The sequence below is a fragment of the Helicoverpa zea genome, chromosome 18, assembly GCF_022581195.2.
Source record: "Helicoverpa zea isolate HzStark_Cry1AcR chromosome 18, ilHelZeax1.1, whole genome shotgun sequence".
NCBI classification, from domain to species: Eukaryota; Metazoa; Arthropoda; class Insecta; order Lepidoptera; family Noctuidae; genus Helicoverpa; species Helicoverpa zea.
In genome coordinates this window covers 3,945,179-3,966,450 of record NC_061469.1, presented here as the reverse complement: position 1 = coordinate 3,966,450, position 21,272 = coordinate 3,945,179, and the positions used below count along the sequence as shown (strand labels likewise).

Here is a 21,272-nt window from a genome sequence, read left to right as displayed (position 1 = left end):
CATTAGAGAGTAGAAGAACGCAATCACCAGCAGCGGTAGACCGTAGTATACTACTGTCACCAACTTACAGGCTCCGCGCTGCTTTGTGTAAGTTTTTATAACCCACGACGCGATTTCGGCCTGACCCGGGAATCCAAACCAATATCTCGGGCACAGCAGCCGCGCTTGTGACAACAAGACCAACGAGGCAGTTTCCTGATATATACCAAATATAAAACTTACCAATAACAAAAACCAGCACCATACAGGCAACAGACTTCCGAGCCTGTGCTTGTGCCTCTCCTTGTCCTCCGTGCAACGCGCCTGGCATCTCCCTGGTGCTGGCCAGCAATCGTCGCGCCATTAGAGAGTAGAAGAAAGCAATCACCAGCAGCGGTAGACCGTAGTATACTAGCGCTTTTGCTAGGGTCATCCACCTGGAAAGAAGGCTTGGTTAATAAGTGGCACAAAAATAAAAACAAGATGGGTTTACTCTAGTTCAATTTACGATTTATCACATTTACACACATTTCACGTCATTTTCTTTTTTGTAGACCCAAATAAAGAAACAGGAAACAAATCTTAACCATTTTTTTTTGCCTCGATGTTGGCGACTGATTTAGGATGGTCAACAAAAACAATACATAAGAGGCATGCAACGGCTGAATTCAGAGGGGCAAAGTTATTTGACGAAAACTGTATGTAAGATATCGGTACAAAAAATTACAATGTGTTTAAAAAAATGTAAGTATTGTTGGTGGCAAATTGGCTGAGCAATTGGTCGGAAACTTATATAATTTTATACCCCTACAACTTTACCTAAAGCATGATTATGAGATGATCTTACGGCAATTATCATTGATGAAGCCACAAAGACAATAATCATGTGTCATAGACATACTGTTGGCATAATTAATAATGTGGCTAGCCTAATCAAACCAATAGACAGCGTGTTATTGTGGTTGGGAAATCCATATTAACCGAGCATTGTAAATTGGTGTCATTACTCATCACACTATTGACGGTTATAGATGACTTACTGTCCTGTGCGGTTTCGCTCGAAATTCTTCCCGCGCCCTGATAAAAAGACTTGAAAAGGTAAAGGGAAGAAAATTCCAGATTTATCTAGCCTGCCTCTATACACAATACGGTACAATTTTGAAGTATGAAACTAAACCACTTAAGAGTATTTGTTTTATTGTGCACATCATCATTCTCTGAGCCTTTTTCCCAACTATGTTTTATTATGCACGTAACTACAAAATCTAGGAAATGATTTTATAATTTGATATTTCCAGTTACTTTGTCCCTAAACAGTAATAAAATCGAGACTATTAAAATTATATTCTTTAAATTAATTATATCAAATGTTGCCTGAATAGAACCTGACAGCCACAAATCCCAATAGACAATGTAACAAAACTGGATTTTATTAATTTAGTTAATCTTGCTGTCCATTTTCTGTCCTAATTATATTCTAGAATTCATTGTTATGAAATACACCAGAGGCCAACATATTTAGGTCAATTATAAAATCCTTTGGAACTCAAAATTAATTAATTATATCATTCTTCATGAGCGTTTATTTACCTACTTACCTACATAAACATTTTTTTTGTACTAACGTTTATTTCAACATATTCTTAATAACTCGCATAATTATAGATGCACAACATGATTTTCAGAAGTCGTCTCTCTGACAAACTCACTCGAAAGCAAACATTCAACAATTTACAATTTATTAACATCTTCGTAACTCACCCGGATTTACTGCTCCCGAGTGTATAGTTAATAAATTACAGAAGAACATGCAATGTGCTTCGCAAATTCAAATGTGGCGAAGCGAGAGCAGCTTATGTTCGATAGAGAGGGCTTTCGGATGCAATGCAGTGTATTGTTTCCAGGATTTATCATACTGTTAATAGGTATAGATAACATAATAGTTTGTGGTATTACTGGCTAGAATACATAATATTGTAAAAGCTTCAGGCTATCTCTATATTTGATTAGACCTCTGTACCAGGAATCGAAAATGTTAGAGACCATTTATAGTAACGATGGGTTTCTCACGATGACCTTTTAAATTCTTAGCTCCGAATCCTAACAAGCAAAAACGCAACCTAGGTGTATCAATTATTTTTTTCATATTTTTTTTTCCAAATAACATATTCCATAAAGTTATGTAAGACATGCTATCAAAACAAAAATAGCTTCAAAAGTTCAGTTCAATGACACTTTTTATACTTGACATCTGAATCCCCAAATAATAACTATTTATTATTAAACAGAGTTAACATAGAACAGCTCCATCGGCGCCTGACATTTCATTTTTATTTCGAGACCAATCTACTTTGACATATGAGGCTGAATAAATTATTACCTTAGCTTCGGCCATCGAATTTTGACAACAGCTGGGTTGTTTTTTTTGCATGATAGTGTATTGTAAATATTCAAATTAAGTTTAGTTATTTTTATGTTGAGTTTTCGGGTTTTATGATAAAAAATGCAAACGATTGGTTTTAACGGTTTTTTATGTTTACTTAACAACCAAAAACTTTTTCTCATTTGTTCTTCACTGCATGTAGACATCACCTTAAATAAGTAATTATCAAAAATACCCATATAGATACTTATAACACAATTGTTGTGATAGAGGTATGATGTATTAATTCATATACCATCGGTGACTACCGCCTAACAACGTCTATTAATTGGAATAGGCAATATTTCGCACAGTAATTAAACAAGAAAGTTGGCGGGTTGATTGCTCAATTTCAAGTATCGATATCAATCAAGCAGGTCACTATTCACATGAGGCTGAAAACGATAGCGTATGTTTTAAGTCCTCAATATGGAGTATGATTAAAATTTTACTAAATATAATCTTCATATGACTAGATTTCTATCTTTAGTACCTATTATGTGTACTGAGTAACTGACATATAGTAAGTTCATATATGCAAATATCAAAATTAATGCTAGTGTGAGCCTGATCAGAATTCAGTGCCTATTACTTATAAAAGACACAGGATATAAATGCTGCCTGCATATTTTAGTTAGGCGTTAAACTGCACTTTTGCGTGACATGTTAGCTGGATAGAATTAAAGTAACACTTATATTTATTTAATAACTAGCTTTTGCCCGCAACTTCGTTCGCGTGGAATAGTGACTATAGTTCGGCCATTCAGAGAATGCGTTCCTGACACGTCGCGATTGAACTGACGACGTAACTACATTCATTGATTATTGATATAATAATGTTGTTTTAATGCTCCTCAATTGTTAAAACGGTAAACAACCAGCAAAAATATTTTTATCGTAACTGCAACGCCATTGCAAAGTTACGTCGTCAGTTCAATCGCGACGTGTCAGGAACGCATTCTCTGAATGGCCGAACTATACCAGCAGATTTTTTATTTGACCAATAGATGGCGCTATATGTCCGGAATATTTTTTTTTTTTGTAATAAAAACTATCCTATGTCCTTTCTCAAGTTTCAAACTATGTCTGTACCAAATTTCACACAAATCGGTTCAGTAGTTTAGGCGTGAAGAAAAGACAGACAGACAGACAGAGTTACTTTCGCATTTATAATATTAGTTTGGATTCAAACTCACTACAAATCATTAGTTACCAACAAAGCCACTAATCACCATATCAATACCAAAGCTAAAAACAATTGCTCAACCACCGTAACCTGATAACCTGAAAACGCTAAACAAAAATCAATCTTACGACCTAGAAAACAAAGTTCAAATTACTTCGGGTAGCTATCCCATCCGAGCGGGAAAGGTGTGCAATACACGATGGTGACATTAGGCCTTATTTGCACAGTTACTGTGTTCGAGAACAGCGCTGCAGGTGCTGCGAAGATAAGCGCTGCAGCCCATATGAAAGTTGCACAAACCAGGGGTAGTTTGCGGAGCTGAAAACAAAGCTTCAAGTCAGTCAAACTTTGTAGTGTGAGCTATTAAACTGTGAACTAGTTACACGTGTTTATTTGTAGTTAATGCTTTATTATTTTGTTAAGATGTAGTTGAGTATTTAATAAGTAGGATATTTATAATCAGACTTTTCCAAGAAACACCTGTTTAAAATGTAGATTCAATGCCAGCTTTAAATAATTTGTCTTGCAATATATCAAGTTTAGATCTGGCATCGACTACTTCTTAACCTAAAATACGTAATACTTTTATCTTATTTACAATGATCAATCTCAAATAGGTACCTTATAACCGACACCGTTCCGGAATAAGACACCTATTTTCCGGAACATTCTTCGACGGACACAAACTCATCGTTCTTCGAAGAAAAATACATCTTTCCCCAACAACATCGATAGCAAAATGTAATAAAAATTCAATTTGCTCACCTGGAGTCTTCTAAAAGGATTTACAATAGCACAGTATCGTTCTGCGGATAATGCCGTAAGGGTGAACACTGATACTCCAATGCTGACATCTTTTCCCGCTTCGGAGATACGACAGATCAGCTCTCCCCATGGCCAGGACTCGAGGGTGTATATTATTGAGACGAAGGGCACGCATATCAGGATTACTAGAAGGTCTGCTAGGGCCAAGGAGAATATGTACCTGTGGAAGGACATGACATTAAATCATCTATATAAAATCTACTACAGCTTGTACTCCATTATAATCTTGTGTTATACACTGATTTTCCAAAGGATGACGTCAGTGAGCAATCAAGAGGCTGAATGATGTTACGAGATCGTTATCCGATGAACGGTAATCGGATGCTTGTTAAGTTGCATGAAATATGCAAGTGACACAGTACCCCTCATATTGGAGACTGTATTACTTATAAATTGGTCGTAAATTGTTAAGAAAATGCCTTGCCGCTGAAGGACTTCTAGTTACCACAATAACTAGCTTACTATAATTTGAGACAAATTCAATACAATTTGTCTTGGCAATACTTAATGCCCTCAAATTACTATAACAAATACCTATTTCTTCATCAGTAGAGTTTACACAATAAACTTCATTTTCTTCTGCTTTACATGCCTCTTCCTAATAATGGTTAACAATCCTACAATAAATGAATGGACTTATAATTATTAATTAATTGAAGAACCATTTATTAATGGGGCTCCTTCCTCCTTTCCTTCCTTCCTTTGAAGACAATGGACCACAAAGTCTCAAAATGGTATAGAATTAAACCAATATTCGACATTTTCGAAAGACAAAAGTTTTACTTTCCAAAGCCCGTTCGATAGGGTAAGATTTATTTGCGGTAATTTCACATACTACAAGAAAATTAACCGCTAATAAGGGATGTAACTTAGCTAGTTATCGAACAAAATCGTTAGCTAAAGAAAAGTTGGGCAAAACTTTGAAAATGCAGAGAATAGGCAAAAGATGGGGCAGGAAAATATTACGGCTACTGAGTATTGGTTTTATGAATTACTAGCTGTGTTCCACGGATCCACTTAATCCTTCTACGGCCGAAGAAACCACGTAGAATAGTTATAACATATATTATGTGTATCTCACGGTATTATCTGTGTCCTGGATTAGCCTACTGTACCTTGATAAAATGTAGCTGATTTCACTCAGGAACAATTTTTCAAATAGCTTTAGTACTTTCGGAGTTTTTTGGGGTCCAAAAAACGAATAAAAATTTAGCATTACAACTATTCGTTTACATTACACTGTCAAAAGTAAACTTACGTGTTCGGTGCATTCCTCATGCCCCTATGCCTGACATACACGATAACCAGGGTCCCATTGCCCAGCACACCGACTATGAAGATGATGGCAAATAGGACCGGCACTATGTATGTCTCCAAGCGTTCTTCGTATGGCGTGTACTCGCTTTCCGTCTGGTTGTCATCGGGACTGTATATGAGGACCGACGTGTTCGGCTGTGCGGTGAACATTTTTGATCTGGAGAAGAAGAGAGAATTGGTTAGCATAAGTATATAGGGTATTTGTCAACGATGCAGGTAAAATGCCTGTAAGGCTGTGAGCTTATGTTAAAATTCAACTATTAATCGCAAAGCAATGTATAGCTAGGTTATAGAAAACCAGCTTAAGTAAACGGGAACTTTTTTCATTATGAAACAAATTATTTTAATGCTTTAAGTTGTCATTATCATCATTATCATTTACTATCACCAAAAAGTTGGTTTCTTCCAAAGTGCGCCTGCTAAGTATTTTAAAGTAGTCTTGGCTAGTCCGTAAAATGTGTAAATTCTGAAAAATTCTCAGCAGCAGAAGAGTTAAAGTTCGCTACATTACTATCGCTACCCGCTGTAATGTCTGGGCAATATTTTTCATCGTGTGGCAATGTAGCGTAAAACGGGTAGCACCCATTTTCATAATATGAGCAACAAAGTCTGTGTGAAACACAGTAAATTATTATGATATAGTCTTGCTTGCATGTTACAATTTTCCTTTATATTAGGCGTTTGGTTTAGTTGGAGTATGTGAGTAATTTTGGTATACAGGCCTATTTTATATAATGTTTTGGATATATGTAGTCACATTTTTTTACTATCTTTAGACACAACAATGTATCAGACCACAAATATTGCCTATATCAGATATTCTTCAAACTCCCATTCTGTTTATATAAAATTATAATTTCCTATATGGTCATTCACATTAATAATAAGTTCTTCATTTACAATTGTGCAACTTACTGTCTATGAAATTAAGATCAAAATCAAATGAGAACTCCCAGCAAAGTCATTCAACTATAACTATGTGACATAATTCATATACAGCTGTAGTCTACGATGTCCCACGTCCCATTGGCTATTCAAATTTGACCCAGAAAGCTCAAACTTCATGCAGATTGAGGGGCACCACTTAAGAAAGGACTGCCCCAAAAAGATCATCCGTTTTGACTAAACGTATTGACGGGTCGGTTTTATAAATATCAATGAGGATGAGTCCATTACTGCCAATAAAATATTCTATGTAAGGACAGTTCCTTAAAATATAATATTTTTTGACTTAATTTTTTAGTATCAAGTGAAAGACGTGTGCAATGAAGTATTTTTTATTTCTTCATATCTTTTGAATTGACTTCAAATAGTAGGTGGATCTTTATTTTTTTGTTGGTTTTTCTTTGGTTCTAATAGGTTGTACTAGATTAACTCTAGCCAAATAAAGAAATTTTATCAAATAATCTTCAGTAATTTTTACGGTATCTTACACTAGCATTACGCGAATTTACGTAATTAAAGTTACCTTATGCCACGAGCTAAAGTAATAGAAACACGAGCTAAAGCAATAAAATTAAACCCGACAGCCTGTAAACCGCACAACGTTTTCATAACTGAACCAAAACTTTAATTAAACTAAAAACAACACCAAAACATTAAGTGTCTAGACAAAATATCATTGTGCATTTAAATTGAGTCGCAGTGCTTGTTATGCGACACCAGCATACGGGCCGAGGTAGGCACCCTGCGGCACTCCTAGCATTTGTCGTGGTGTAGAAGCTCTGTTTGTTTCACAAACGTTGTGGATTCATTACGTGAACCCCTACAATATATTCTCGATTGAATCTAGAAAACGTTATCGAAAGAACTGAGAAAACTCAGTACAAAAATAAAATCTATACGAAAGCTTACCCATTCAAACGCTCATGAAAAGTTTTTAATGAGCGCAAGCAACTGAACTTTATTAAAAAGGTTCGCAGGTAGCGTACCGGACTGGACGGTATGTTTTTTTATGGAAAAAGAAAAGTTCAATATAGAGTTTACTTAAGTGAGTTTCCTAGTTATACTTTAAAGTTGGACTGGGAAAAGTGAACTTTGCTATCTGGTTTTAGATGCAGTAGTTAAGACTCATTAGTAAGTTCAAATGGTTTGAAATACCTATGCAATTTTTTAACGAGACCATCGTCTGTATCGAGAATTTTAGGTTTTCTTTTTTATCGTATCGATTGTTTTTTTAATTGCAGGACATTTACTTTGGAACAGAATAAAAAACTTTTTGTTTCATCCATACTTTTTATATAAGCAGCAGTGGGCTTTTCAAGCAATAATTCATACTATTGACTCAGATCCCTACTCTACAAGGGTCAAGTGTAAATACATAACTACAAAACGATAGGTCTCATTCATCAAACATGAGCGGAACTCGAACCCACGCTACAACGCCCACGATACCAATATCAAAGGAATAATAAAAAAATGCTCAAAAATATGACAGTGCGAAGCTTCGCGTCCATATTGTCGACATACCAATAGTTATTGGCTACGGGTCGTTATGGTACGAGCCATTTGTTTTAGTTCAGTGGTTGACTTTTAAGAGACATGTGGGACTGTCAAATAAATATTTGGATTTAATATTTGTAGACTGTTGAAATACTAGATTTTTAAGATTCTTGTATTTCAGATTTTAAAGGAATCTTTGTTTAATATCCAATATCAAATCCCAATATTTTTAGAGCTTTCTTAATAGTAGGAATATTTTGGGCATGTAGTTTCTATATAGTGTTATTGCATATAATACATGTACCTTTAAGTTTATAGTCTTTCCTACAGCACACAAATGCTTATAAATACCTGTTCGAGAAATAATGCCATATTTGCACCATTTCATATGAAGATCACGTCATCGTTTAAAGTCCCACCTTTAAATATTTTTATGTCCTTTCTAAGCAAACTACTTACTTATCGGCGACAAGTTGGCGGCAGTTCTAATAAACACCTAGCCTTCGTTTTATCACGTATGTATGAGTATGACGTCACAATACCTGTAGACTGTAGTACAGGCAGCGTCAAAAGTTGTTGAACAAATCACCATCTTCAAAGCTGTCTAAGAAGGTAAAGGGTTATCATTTCTTCACAACACAAACGCCAAAATTTGCTCTACATCCTAAACTTAAAAAATAGTAGATTAATTCTCAGGGAAGTTATCGACGACAAGGTGTTTAGTAGTTTTGACAATTTGGATTTGTTCAGATACTTTTGAAGCTGACTGTACGAGCAAAGCTTCCCTGACCTTTATTCAAGCGTAGGGGTGAGTGCGTCAGATTGCAACTAGAATAGGCTGTAAAATTAATAGCTTCATGTAGCGAGTATTAATCGAGTGTAGGTTTTCATTAACTGGAAGTGATTGAGGATTGTTGGGAATCTGTGGTAGGTTTATTCTACGAGAATTATTAAAATAACATACTTCATTGTAAAGACAAAATGATGTTGAACTGTATCTGATGTCGAAAAGCCGTAGGTGTTCGCACTGGGTTACGCAGCGTAAGCAATAAATTGGATTCTATTTTTTTTAATGTTTCGTGATTATATGTTGGTCCCATGTATCTTCATAGCTGGATAGATTTGAATGAATCCATAATTTTTTGTACTTTAAGAGGCACAAAATACCCAAATTAGTCTCGGCTAGAAGAACATCAAACTTGATAGGAGTGCCAGAGCCTTCTGCAAGCCCTGTGCCTCTGATGATGAGTGATCCCATACGATATACCATCACCATCATCACTTTAAGATTTAAAATTGATATCACAGGCATCAAAGAAGAATAAAACATTAATAAAAATGTAATTGGCATGACCTATGACGCGTAGTGACGTATTCTAAACCGAGATAAATTGACGAGATTTTGTTTCGAAACACGATACGGCCTGTAATGGCTGGATTCGACAATTTATCAAATTGCTTTTAGTTTTTTGTATTAGATTTATTGAGGTACCATAAAATGTACTGTCCAATATTGGAGTGCTGTACTTACTAGATAAATCTCTATTCTGCCTAAAACTATACTTTTCATGTTTCAACATAAATATTAGGTTGTTGTCAGCCCAATTTTTAGGCTTTGTTTTCGATCTAATTTTGGAACACGAAATTACTTTGAACTGTATTTTTTTAAAAGCTCATATTTGTTGGCCTACCATTTGTTACAACACAAATATTCTTTGCTATTAGTACATTATTATTATTTCCCCGAAACTGTTCACTAATGCAATGGAGGATATGTTCAAGACGCTGAACTGGAAAGGACGCGGCATCAACATCAATGGCGAACACATCTCTCACTTGAGATTTGCTGACGATATCGTCATCATGGCGGAAACGCTGCAGGACCTACAACAGATGCTGAACGACCTGGCTGAATCTTCTCTACGCATCGGCCTACGGATGAACTTGGACAAAACCAAGGTCATGTTCAATGAACATGTTCTACCGGAACCGATTGCGATACACGGCGCCGTTCTCGAAGTTGTTCGGAAATATGTATACCTCGGGCAGACATTGCAGTTAGGTAGAAACAACTTTGAGGACGAGGTGAATAGGAGAATTCAGTTGGGTTGGGCTGCATTTGGGAAGCTACGTCGAGTCCTAACATCGTCGATCCCACAGTGCCTAAAGACAAAAGTCTTCAATCAGTGCGTCCTACCTGTCATGACTTACGGAGCCGAAACGTGGACACTGACGGTACGGCTGGTCCACAAGTTCAAAGTCGCTCAGCGGGCTATGGAAAGAGCTATGCTCGGCGTTTCTCTGAGGGATCGCATCAGAAATGAGGTAATCCGTCAGAGAACCAAGGTCATCGACATAGCCTACCGAATCAGCAAGCTGAAGTGGCAGTGGGCTGGCCATATTAGCCGAAGAACCGATAACCGTTGGGGTAAACGAGTTCTAGAGTGGAGACCACGCCTCGGCAAACGTAGTGTAGGACGTCCTCAGGCACGGTGGAGTGATGACTTGCGCAAGACGGCTGGCAGGAGCTGGATGCGAGAAGCCGAAAATAGATCTCAGTGGCGTGCACTTGGAGAGGCCTATGTCCAGCAGTGGACTGCGATAGGCTGATGATGATGATGATGATGATGAAGTACATTATTTATAATTAACCTTATTTTTGTTCCTTAAATTCTGTTAGGCAGCAAATAAGACAATAAACGTAAGGCTTCATCATATTATAAGGCACTAATGTTTTTTGAGACCTAAAACTGTGACATTTTGATACCTCATTCTTTTAGCTTTAGGCATAATTTTTAATTTCGGTGTCACAATAAATACTGAATACAATTTCTTATGAAAAATAAATAGAAAAGCCCTACCGGTACCGTTAATGAAGAAAGAAAATACGTTGAAAGTCCAAAATGTTTGATGATATCAAACTTATAATTATTAGGCTTCTCACAAGCACAATAAAAAATATGTACAGTAACTTTCAGACAAAAACGATACTGTGGTATCTTGAGGAGGCAACGCAAGCTTTGAAACGATAAAAAGTGAACTACTCCCGCTTAGAACAAAAATATTTGTTCAACAAACTTGTTAAACTAGTAACATACTCACAGTTCCTAGCCCCACTAATTCAACAGACGGACTCAAACGTTTAAAAAAGGAATCCAAATAAAAACATGGCGGAATTCAATTTCTGCAAACCAACAACCCGACGGATTACCGTTGCAAGCACCCCACTACGCTACGCCACGCAAAGGCAATTTTATTACCACCGTCTGTCCATACTACTAAGCAAACTTACATAAGACGCACATCCACTTAGATTATTTTATATGGCGGTCGTAAAAGGCGATATAGAAAGGCGAGAAAAGCATATAATATGTTATTCCCTAATGACAGCACATTGGGATCATTCTTTTCCTTCATCAAGAGGGTTGTTAGGGCGAAATCTCCATTTAATCGTTTTCTGTAACGGGTTAAGGAAGAGGTTCGTGTTTATTTAGTATTGGGTATTTTGGGATATTTGGGGAGATTAGCATGTTATAGGAGATTTGAATGGTTCGAGTTTCTTGGCCTTTAATCTTGAGTCTAGACTGTTCCATTGTAAGTCAAATGTTTTCCTCCACAATGATCAGAGTGCCTAGTGCGAGTTGAACAAAATTTTGCGAATGACTTCACTGTCGAGTTTAGCGAGTCAACTTGAAACGAACCGAATGCAATATTTAAGCGAGTGCGAGTTGCCATCTCGCAAATTACTCGCATCACGTTTCCTCACGGCGAATAGCGATGATCATTTTTGTTAGGTTGGTGTTCCGTTCGCTTGGTGGGATAAACCTACCAAATTTAGAAAGACGTCATTTTAGCATGTAATCGTATGGGACGACTGTCTTTCAAAATTTTTGGGGTTATTGTTTGGATGTTTTGTTTATGTTTGACGCGACGCCCGAAAAAAGTTTTTAGTTGTTTTAAATTAATTAATTTAAAATGAAGACAAGTTCTTGTCTAGCACCTGGAGTGCTAGGGAAGCTTATATATTTCTATGAGTCAGAACCTCAGTTACTTGTTCTAAATACACACTGCACATTTTTTGGGATACGTGCTTTGCTTCTCTAATTGGCCTTTGATAGGATCCAGTGGCAAAAAAGAATAAAGCGGTAAGCACCTGCAAATAAAAGAAGGAGAAAGTTTCTTCAATCATATACATACCTAGTTTTGTTTTGGAAATTGATATTGTAACTTACATGAATTGATAAATAGGTACCTTATGTTCCAAGGAAACACGTAGAGTGGATTTTAGATGTGTGCTTTGTCTCAGTTAACTGCACAAGAACTTAAAAATCTTCTTGGACAATCTATATCTATGTCTAAATTGCGTCTCCGTGAGGTGAACTAACGAATTAAAAAATGCGCAAGCCCTTGCCCCAATTCTGGCGCTTTTGTTGCGTTCATCTTGGGCCTTTGCGGCCGCAAACATCCTCCGAGCAAAGAAAAAGCGTCCTGCCATATTTTTGGTATTATTTTCACTAAATAAAAACTTAATTGTTGATATACGAATATCTCCTCACTTCACTTTCACCACAAAAATCTTCGTGAGAACTTTTTGGTTAAAATCGATCGCGTTTGTATTTATTTACTATTCGATCTGTCAAAATCTGAATCTCCCACTCGCATCACGACAGAAATAAACCAATCCCGTGCCTGTCACGTTCACTTGAGAGTCCGAGCGATTCGATTTCGAAAATTTGTAAACTGGCACTCGCTACTTTAGGTTCCAATTTTTGACACTAGGCGGAGCTGTTTTTGTTCCATACAAATCTTAGTATACGCGCTCTCATGTGAGTCCGTAAATAAATTCACGAAAACTCGCACTAAGCACTCAGTTGTCACATCAGTTTAGTCGGAAATGTAATGTCTCATTTTGTATGCATAATATTTACCATAAGAATTATTTTGGATACTTTTGTCCAATTAGTCTGTAGAGTAGCGCATACAAATGAAACCCTCACAAATATTCTTACATACACACGTTACTTTATCTTTATTTTCCTTCATTTTTCAAACATTGACGTAAATCAATCAGAGTGCCTAGTGCGAGTTGAACAAAATTTTGCGAATGACTTCACTGTCGAGTTTAGCGAGTCAACTTCAAACGAACCGAATGCAATATTTAAGCGAGTGCGAGTTGCCATCTCGCAAATTACTCGCATCACGTTTCCTCACGGCGAATAGCGATGATCATTTTTGTTAGGTTGGTGTTCCGTTCGCTTGGTGGGATAAACCTACCAAATTTAGAAAGACGTCATTTTAGCGTGTAATCGTATGGGACGACTGTCTTTCAAAATTTTTGGGGTTATTGTTTGGATGTTTTGTTTATGTTTGACGCGACGCCCGAAAAAAGTTTTTAGTTGTTTTAATTTAATTAATTTAAAATGAAGACAAGTTCTTGTCTAGCACCTGGAGTGCTAGGGAAGCTTATATATTTCTATGAGTCAGAACCTCAGTTACTTGTTCTAAATACACACTGCACATTTTTTGGGATACGTGCTTTGCTTCTCTAATTGGCCTTTGATAGGATCCAGTGGCAAAAAAGAATAAAGCGGTAAGCACCTGCAAATAAAAGAAGGAGAAAGTTTCTTCAATCATATACATACCTAGTTTTGTTTTGGAAATTGATATTGTAACTTACATGAATTGATAAATAGGTACCTTATGTTCCAAGGAAACACGTAGAGTGGATTTTAGATTTGTGCTTTGTCTCAGTTAACTGCACAAAATCTTGGACAATCTATATCTATGTCTAAATTGCGTCTCCGTGAGGTGAACTAACGAATTAAAAAATGCGTAAGCCCTTGCCCCAATTCTGGCGCTTTTGTTGCGTTCATCTTGGGCCTTTGCGGCCGCAAACATCCTCCGAGCAAAGAAAAAGCGTCCTGCCATATTTTTGGTATTATTTTCACTAAATAAAAACTTAATTGTTGATATACGAATATCTCCTCACTTCACTTTCCCCACAAAAATCTTCGTGAGAACTTTTTGGTTAAATTCGATCGCGTTTGTATTTATTTACTATTCGATCTGTCAAAATCTGAATCTCGCACTCGCATCACGGCAGAAATAAACCAATCCCGTGCCTGTCACGTTCACTTGAGAGTCCGAGCGATTCGATTTCGAAAATTTGTAAACTGGCACTCGCTACTTTAGGTTCCAATTTTTGACACTAGGCGGAGCTGTTTTTGTTCCATACAAATCTTAGTATACGCGCTCTCATGTGAGTCCGTAAATAAATTCACGAAAACTCGCACTAAGCACTCAGGATTTTTATGACAGCGAAAAATCTGTTACCGGCTGTGTTTCGGATTTATCGCTCGGTTTTTTTTATGGATACAAGATGAAGTGACAGACTATAACGTCAATTATCGTTATATCTTAGATTTTGCTAACTTAATAAAATGCTCGATAATTTCTTGACATCTCGCGGGGCTCCTTTTTCTGGGTAGTTTAAAAAAATCTAATAATCTTAACCTTATCCGATTAAAGGTGCCATGTAATGCGATCAATTATTAAATTATTTGCTAATTTAATGCTATTTCTCCATCACCTAAGGGTAGACTGGAAGAAAATGCCTAAGGTATTAAATCCGCGATTGTACAAAATGTGCATGAAGTATTGATTAATTAATAAAATAATTGTTCATTCACAAGTCTGAAAATAGCTAAAAAAAGATATTATATTTCGTATTCCTTCATTTCAGTACGATTTAAACTTATCCAAGGTTTTGTTAATTGTTCAAAGATCCAATTATCATATCCATTGAAACTACAAATAAATATAATTCCAGCTTAATATCGCCATTTTGTATATTACCCGGGAATCATGTTACTTGAACAACGTAATTGTTTTGGGCCACTGTTCTCTTTGTCGCTTAAACAATTTGGGACGTTGTAAAATTAAATTGTTGCCTTTTGTTGCAATAAGTGTAAAGCGTCCTGTCACTTAAATAGGTTATATTTACGTTAACGAGATATCAATTAATTGTCAGTGTTTACCGTAATTTTATAAGTAGATGAGTAGTAATATGTAATAAGGATATTTACAGGTGTAAGGTGATTTCAGCGAAAGAATATAAAAATAACAAGAAAATCTTCTTGGTTGAAGCTTGACTTTTTGAATTTTCCATCTTGCATATATTCCATCACACTTCAACACAAGTCATTGCACATTATATTCACAAGGTTTATAGCTTTTACAATGTAAAGCATATTTTTTATAAAATTCACAGACATATTTCAAATAATATCAGTTCATACTTTTCCAAAGTATGAAGCCAATGTACGATTTATATATTTTCATGTAGATTACATTAGATATTGATACAAAGGTATCCCAAAAAAAGAATATTAATATTATTATATCATTATTTATAAAGAATCTGATTGCAAATCTATACCCATTTTCATGAATCATGCGTGCAGCAGTATTTGAGATTATTGTAAACAGATGATCAAACAAATGCAGTAGGAAATTTTCTTTTGTATAAGTATACGGCAACAAACTGCCAATAATAAACTAGAAGACAGTTTGGCATATATGTAATCTCAAAATATGACCACAAAAGCTTGGCGACATAAAAGGCGGACGCATTACGAACTGTTTCGTAAAAGGAATTCCTAGCAATATATTGCGATTGTCACAATAAATTACATTTTCTTACTAAGCAAATTACATAAAAGGCCTTGATAAATAAATCGAGCCAATCGATCAGCAATCGGATATGTGGCGCGGTGACAAATTAAATTGAAGCCTGTGCCACCCTTTAGTACCAGCACACTGCAGACTAAAAAGTTAGCCGGCGACAGTTGACCCAATAGTTGGCAATTTTTTTCAAGGAAATCGTGTATAGGTATGACGAATAAAAAAGTAATAAGTCCGTCTTTCAGATACCCCTAAAATAATGGATACGTACTTTTTCTTTTCTCACAGACCAATAAAAAGCAAGATACAAGACGTTTTTATTTTGTGTTACTTCACTTTTGGGTACACATTTAACTTAAATGTGACCTCACTAGAACCCACTCTACATCTTTTTTGCGTTATATCTTAGTACTTATTTAATGTAAGGTTTAAAAAAAAATACGTGTCCCATATTTTTTGTCCATCTAAAATTCTGACTAATTATATTTTTAACCCTGTCGTCACGCCCATTCAACCAAAGTTTTCAGTGGGTATGATACCGGCTAAATACCTGATCTTACCCGATTCATGAGCCCAAAAAAGTACCGGGCGACTAAAAGTTTGCAGTGTGCAGCACTCTTATTGAAAGCCAGTTCCTTTGTATAAATTGTATTAAACGCTGTGCTGTGAAAAGCTGATAATTTGACATCGGAATTGGGTTGGCTTTTTTCATGTTTTATGTTTCGCTTTTTCGGCTTTTGAGTGTCTGATTTTCTGTTGGTAATTGTTGCTGCTAAAATTGGTGCTGATACAATATGTTTAGGTTAGGTTTAAAGGTTATTATTACCAGCCCCTGTAGTCTAGTTGCGTAAAAGTAGCCGAGGTATGTCTTTGTCACGCTCCAGAGTATTGCTGTACCAAATTTTATTTAAATGTGTCCAGTAGTTTAGCATTGAAAGCGCGACAATCATATAGACAGTGTAACTTTCGCATTAAGTTAGAATTCTACTGGGACCAAGGCCCAGAATGGATCTACTAATACATAATTAGTGTCGTAGTGAACATTTTTTGACTCATTCCTGAAACCGTCTTGCCAGTGCCGTTAATTAAATATTTCCTTCATTACATCTTGGACTTCCTCTAGAACGGACTTACAATCTTTTCCACCAGAGCGTGAAAAAACGTTGATACTAAAGAAGTTTATTTCCTGAATTTTATTTTATTTTCTTACCTTTCCGCAAACGTTAAATTGAGAGTGAAATTTTCATACAGATTCTCTTGCTAATGAAATGAGCTGTCATTTATGTTGACACCAGCTGAGCTCAAACTGGCCACTACTGGAAGTTGGCACGTGTCCTACATATACCTTACAATTTAGAAGTTGTACAATTTCATAAATGCACCAGTGGATTCTACACTTAATTGTATTGCCAACATACTGGTATACAGCACTAACTTTTGACAATACTTTTACACGTGTCACGTAAGAACTTCTCTTAAATTGACGAAATAAAACTTGCCTTCAGCCTTACTCGATAAGTAGTCGAATCGGTCTTTTAATTTCTGAGATTACATCGTTCAAGCAAATAAACAAACTCTTTAGCGTTATAATATTTATGCCTCATTTCTCAGAAGCGGAATCAAGGAAAGCATTTTGTTAGGAATTACTGGAAATAGTACAAAACAACATAACATATGAACAAAATAAAGACCTCTAGGAATTAACTGAAAAGGTCGATCGATCAAGATATACCTCCATACCTTCTTGGATGACCATCCATTTCACACAGAGACGTTTCTGTCCCTCCAAAGCCATGGTAAGCCATTTGGACTTATATTATATTGTATAAATGATATATGTGGACCAAAGCCTGGGACTACATTGATCACTCTTTACAAAAGATCACTATGATTGCATACAGTCTAAGCGCTTTCACACTTTGAGATGTTCAAACTAGCAAAAACAATTGACGACTACCGGTGCAAAGTAAGACATTTCAAACAGCGCGACAGATTTTTGGCCCTCGGATTGTGTATGAATATCCCGCCAGTGTGTAAGGATTCTCATAAAATAACATTTTCGATTAGTTAGCCTTGCGATACCTTGCGCGAGCGCTGTAGTGTTTTGATCGTGTTTGAGTATCGTAAAGTCTCTAGGAACGAATTTCGGAACGGCAGTGTTATTTGAGCAAGTACTGTAGACATACTCCACAATGTAGAAACAGACAAATCAATGTTGGTATCAGCAGCATGCATCAGTACAATAGCTGTGCAATAGCTACGCGTTAAAGTTAATATAGCCATAAACATAGGCTGTAAAAGAACCATTTAACCACATAGAAACAATCGCAATTTTCCTTCATAAAAATTGATAGGTACGAACATCACTAACACAATTGTTCGACCAACGTTCGCAACCACTGTCTGTCAATTCAAATCAAATTCACAATAGATTTGTTCACGTAAACAGGGTGGTGTCAAAAACAGAAATATTACGTAGGTTGACCATTGTATTGACGTAGCTACAGGGTGTTACGGACGAGTGGACGTGTCGAAAACATTATGACAGACTGGTCCAAGTAGATACGCGGATTGTCAGCGTTGCGGAACATTTGTCATAATTATTGGGTCGTTCACGTTGGGACAGGAATAAGAATTGATAGCAGAGTGAAATGGAATGCGTTAAAATTGTATTTTTTTGACACACCCACATTTTTTTCTAAAAATTGCTTTTGTGATTCAACACTACAGTATGAACACAAAAGTAAATATGAATGGTCTGCACACAGACACAAAGATACATTCACATTCAATTTTAAATAATCACCACAGTTCCAAAAAGTTTGAAAATCACTTTATTTCCTAGGAAATGAAGTCCCATTTCGGCATAAACGAATTAATTTTAAAGTAAGTGTTAAGACATTAACAGTACCTAAAGCAGTTAGTACATAATACGATTCTAATCTCCAAAATTACTGGACAACTTTTGGTATTAACAATTTAATTGCAGCTACTGTATAGTATATTTGAATGGGAACTCTCACAAACTCCTATAATTGGCAACGTTATTCTTAGTTAGTACAACTTTGTTCAAACGACTTTATCACGGTTTCTGGAGATTTTCAAGACCAATTTACTGCTAGACCACAAGTTTTTCCAAACTTTCAAATGGTAGAAGCCATTTGAAAGTCTTATGGATTTTTTTATCACTTATTTAGAAGTTTTTTTTTTTTCTTTAAAAGTCACCTTTTTAAACATAATCGCACTCTAATGTCTATACACTTACCCAATCATTTTTAAATTAAAACAATTGTAAAAAAACTACCTTCTACCACTAATCAGATGCTTATTTCACCATATGTTGTTATATACCTTGTTCAAAAAATCTTAAAATTAATAACGAAACAACGAATTTTACGAGCTCGTAAAGCTCACAGACTCGTAAAAGTAATATGAAATCTTTTTTGGCGATAAAACATTATTCTGATTCGGTACATTTGTTAAAAGGGTTCCATTTTCATTTGGAATGTAATCTGTAAACAATATTTCAATTTTATATGTTACACCTTATGTTATTTCTTGGGTTTTTGCCCCAGGTGTGCCTACTCATACATGTTTGAATATATTGATATAGATATATTTTATCTACTAGATGTACCCTGTTGTTCCACCCTCATTCCGAGGGAACTACTTCTTGCACCCGAATAAAAAGCCTACGTACCTTCTTTTAACTCTGTACCGGATTTCATTTAAATCGGTTGAGTAGTTTTGGAGTGAAAGTGCGACATACAGAAAGCAACATTGTCTCTCTATCTGTCCGGCTTTGAATAGCGAAAAACACATAGTTATAAATATTATATATCGGGGTAGCAGACAATATTAAAGACAGGTCTATTACTGCAAAACCCTGAAGAATTATAGTACAATTAAGACAAAAAAGTAGGTTACGTTTTAACTCAAAACAAACCATCATTTAAATTCAAATAACAGCTTTCTTTGTGCCGTTCTTTATAGCAGAGTCATTAAAACTACGTTGAACATAATGTAGTGTACAAACGATGTGCAAAGATTAGTGAGCGAGGCCGTTACAAATGCGGTCTAATGAAGTGATGCTGCATTCTTTTGGCAGATGTGCTCCCAAATTGTAGGCTTTGTAAGTAAACTTTCTAAATGAATAAAGGTTTTGTTTCGTGTTTATTTGATTTGTCACTTAATTATTTAAAGTGTTTAGTGTTATAATTATATTATTAGTGGTATGAGTCATACAGTGTTAATGCACAATATCCTAGTGCATAAGTTAATGCACATAAGCTAAAAGTCATATTAAGACAATGTTCATGTATATAGTCTACACTTATAAAGTTTTAAATACACAAGTATGGCTCACCCGGTTTCGCGAGATAATACATACCTACATTATAGTCTAGTTTCTTGTGCACAAAACTGTCGTAATCTTCAGGTTAAGGTTTACCTACTTAGATAAGTACGTCGGGTGCTGTCTGGGCTAATTGTTAATATATGATAGATTTCTACACCCCCGTTTATGAAGATGCAGCATTTATCTCGAACGTGGAACGTTATGTATACTTCTTGGAATGGAATATCAAATAGTATCCAATTCCGCCTGATTGAAAGAAAATGGGGCCTGTTTTCTTTATTAAGAAATCTTTCTGAGCGCATCTAATAAGACGTCAAGAATAATGATAGCTTGGAAGGCGTAAAAAATTGAACTTTTAGCGCATGTAACTATTTCATCGGATTATATTTGCGTGAAAGCTCGTAGGAAATTTTCCAATTTATAGAAATGTCAAGCAGTGTAATCGGTTTTCTAATGGCGAGGATCTCGGTATAATATTTTCATAAAATATCGTATTAGAATATTGAACCGTTGGCGATATGCTAAAACTTCATGCTATCGTAGATCGCATATTTTGTAACTGCTCTCTAAGGCCGATGCGAGAGACAATATTTTAATAAAAATCTTTGAGAAAAGCATAATGAGGAAGGCACAACACAGGCATATTAGGTGCTAGGTTGTATTATAAATCTTAACCGAGATACTTAAGAAATTCCTCACACAGACAAAAAGCTGTCTTCTCCCAGGACACAATCCAGGGAAAAACGTAAGCAACATCTTAATTGGTTCAGCTGCTTTAATGCAAAAGCAAACAAAGCCCCTTCTTATAACATTTATAACAATAGGTCATAATAATACCCAAAGTATTAAAAAGCCGTGTAACAAACCTGAACAAAATTTCCTCTTCCTCAAGCTTTAACTTCACAATTAATAAAAACAAGACAGGAAAGTGACCTACAATTTTCCTTAAATCCACCTCTAAATTCCCGTGTAAGGAAATATAAACTCTTTAGTGAAAATCCCTCGCTACGAGATAAGCCTATCGCATAGCATTCTGGTTAAAATAAATGACTGTGCATAAA

General features: G+C 35.9%; 1 protein-coding gene across 1 annotated transcript in view; it reads right to left on the bottom strand.

Annotated features, from left to right (window-relative positions):
* The window catches only part of LOC124638890 (neuropeptide CCHamide-2 receptor-like), a 112,701-nt gene that overhangs the window by 9,444 nt on the left and 81,985 nt on the right, over nt 1-21,272 (bottom strand). Inside the window, exons 2-5 of the mRNA XM_047176031.1 lie at nt 5,671-5,887; nt 4,353-4,572; nt 3,742-3,905; nt 223-416 (exon numbers count right to left, since the gene is read on the bottom strand). Coding sequence (XP_047031987.1) covers nt 223-416; nt 3,742-3,905; nt 4,353-4,572; nt 5,671-5,879 — 787 coding nt within the window. The 5' untranslated portion in view covers nt 5,880-5,887. The remainder of the gene's footprint in view (nt 1-222; nt 417-3,741; nt 3,906-4,352; nt 4,573-5,670; nt 5,888-21,272) is intronic.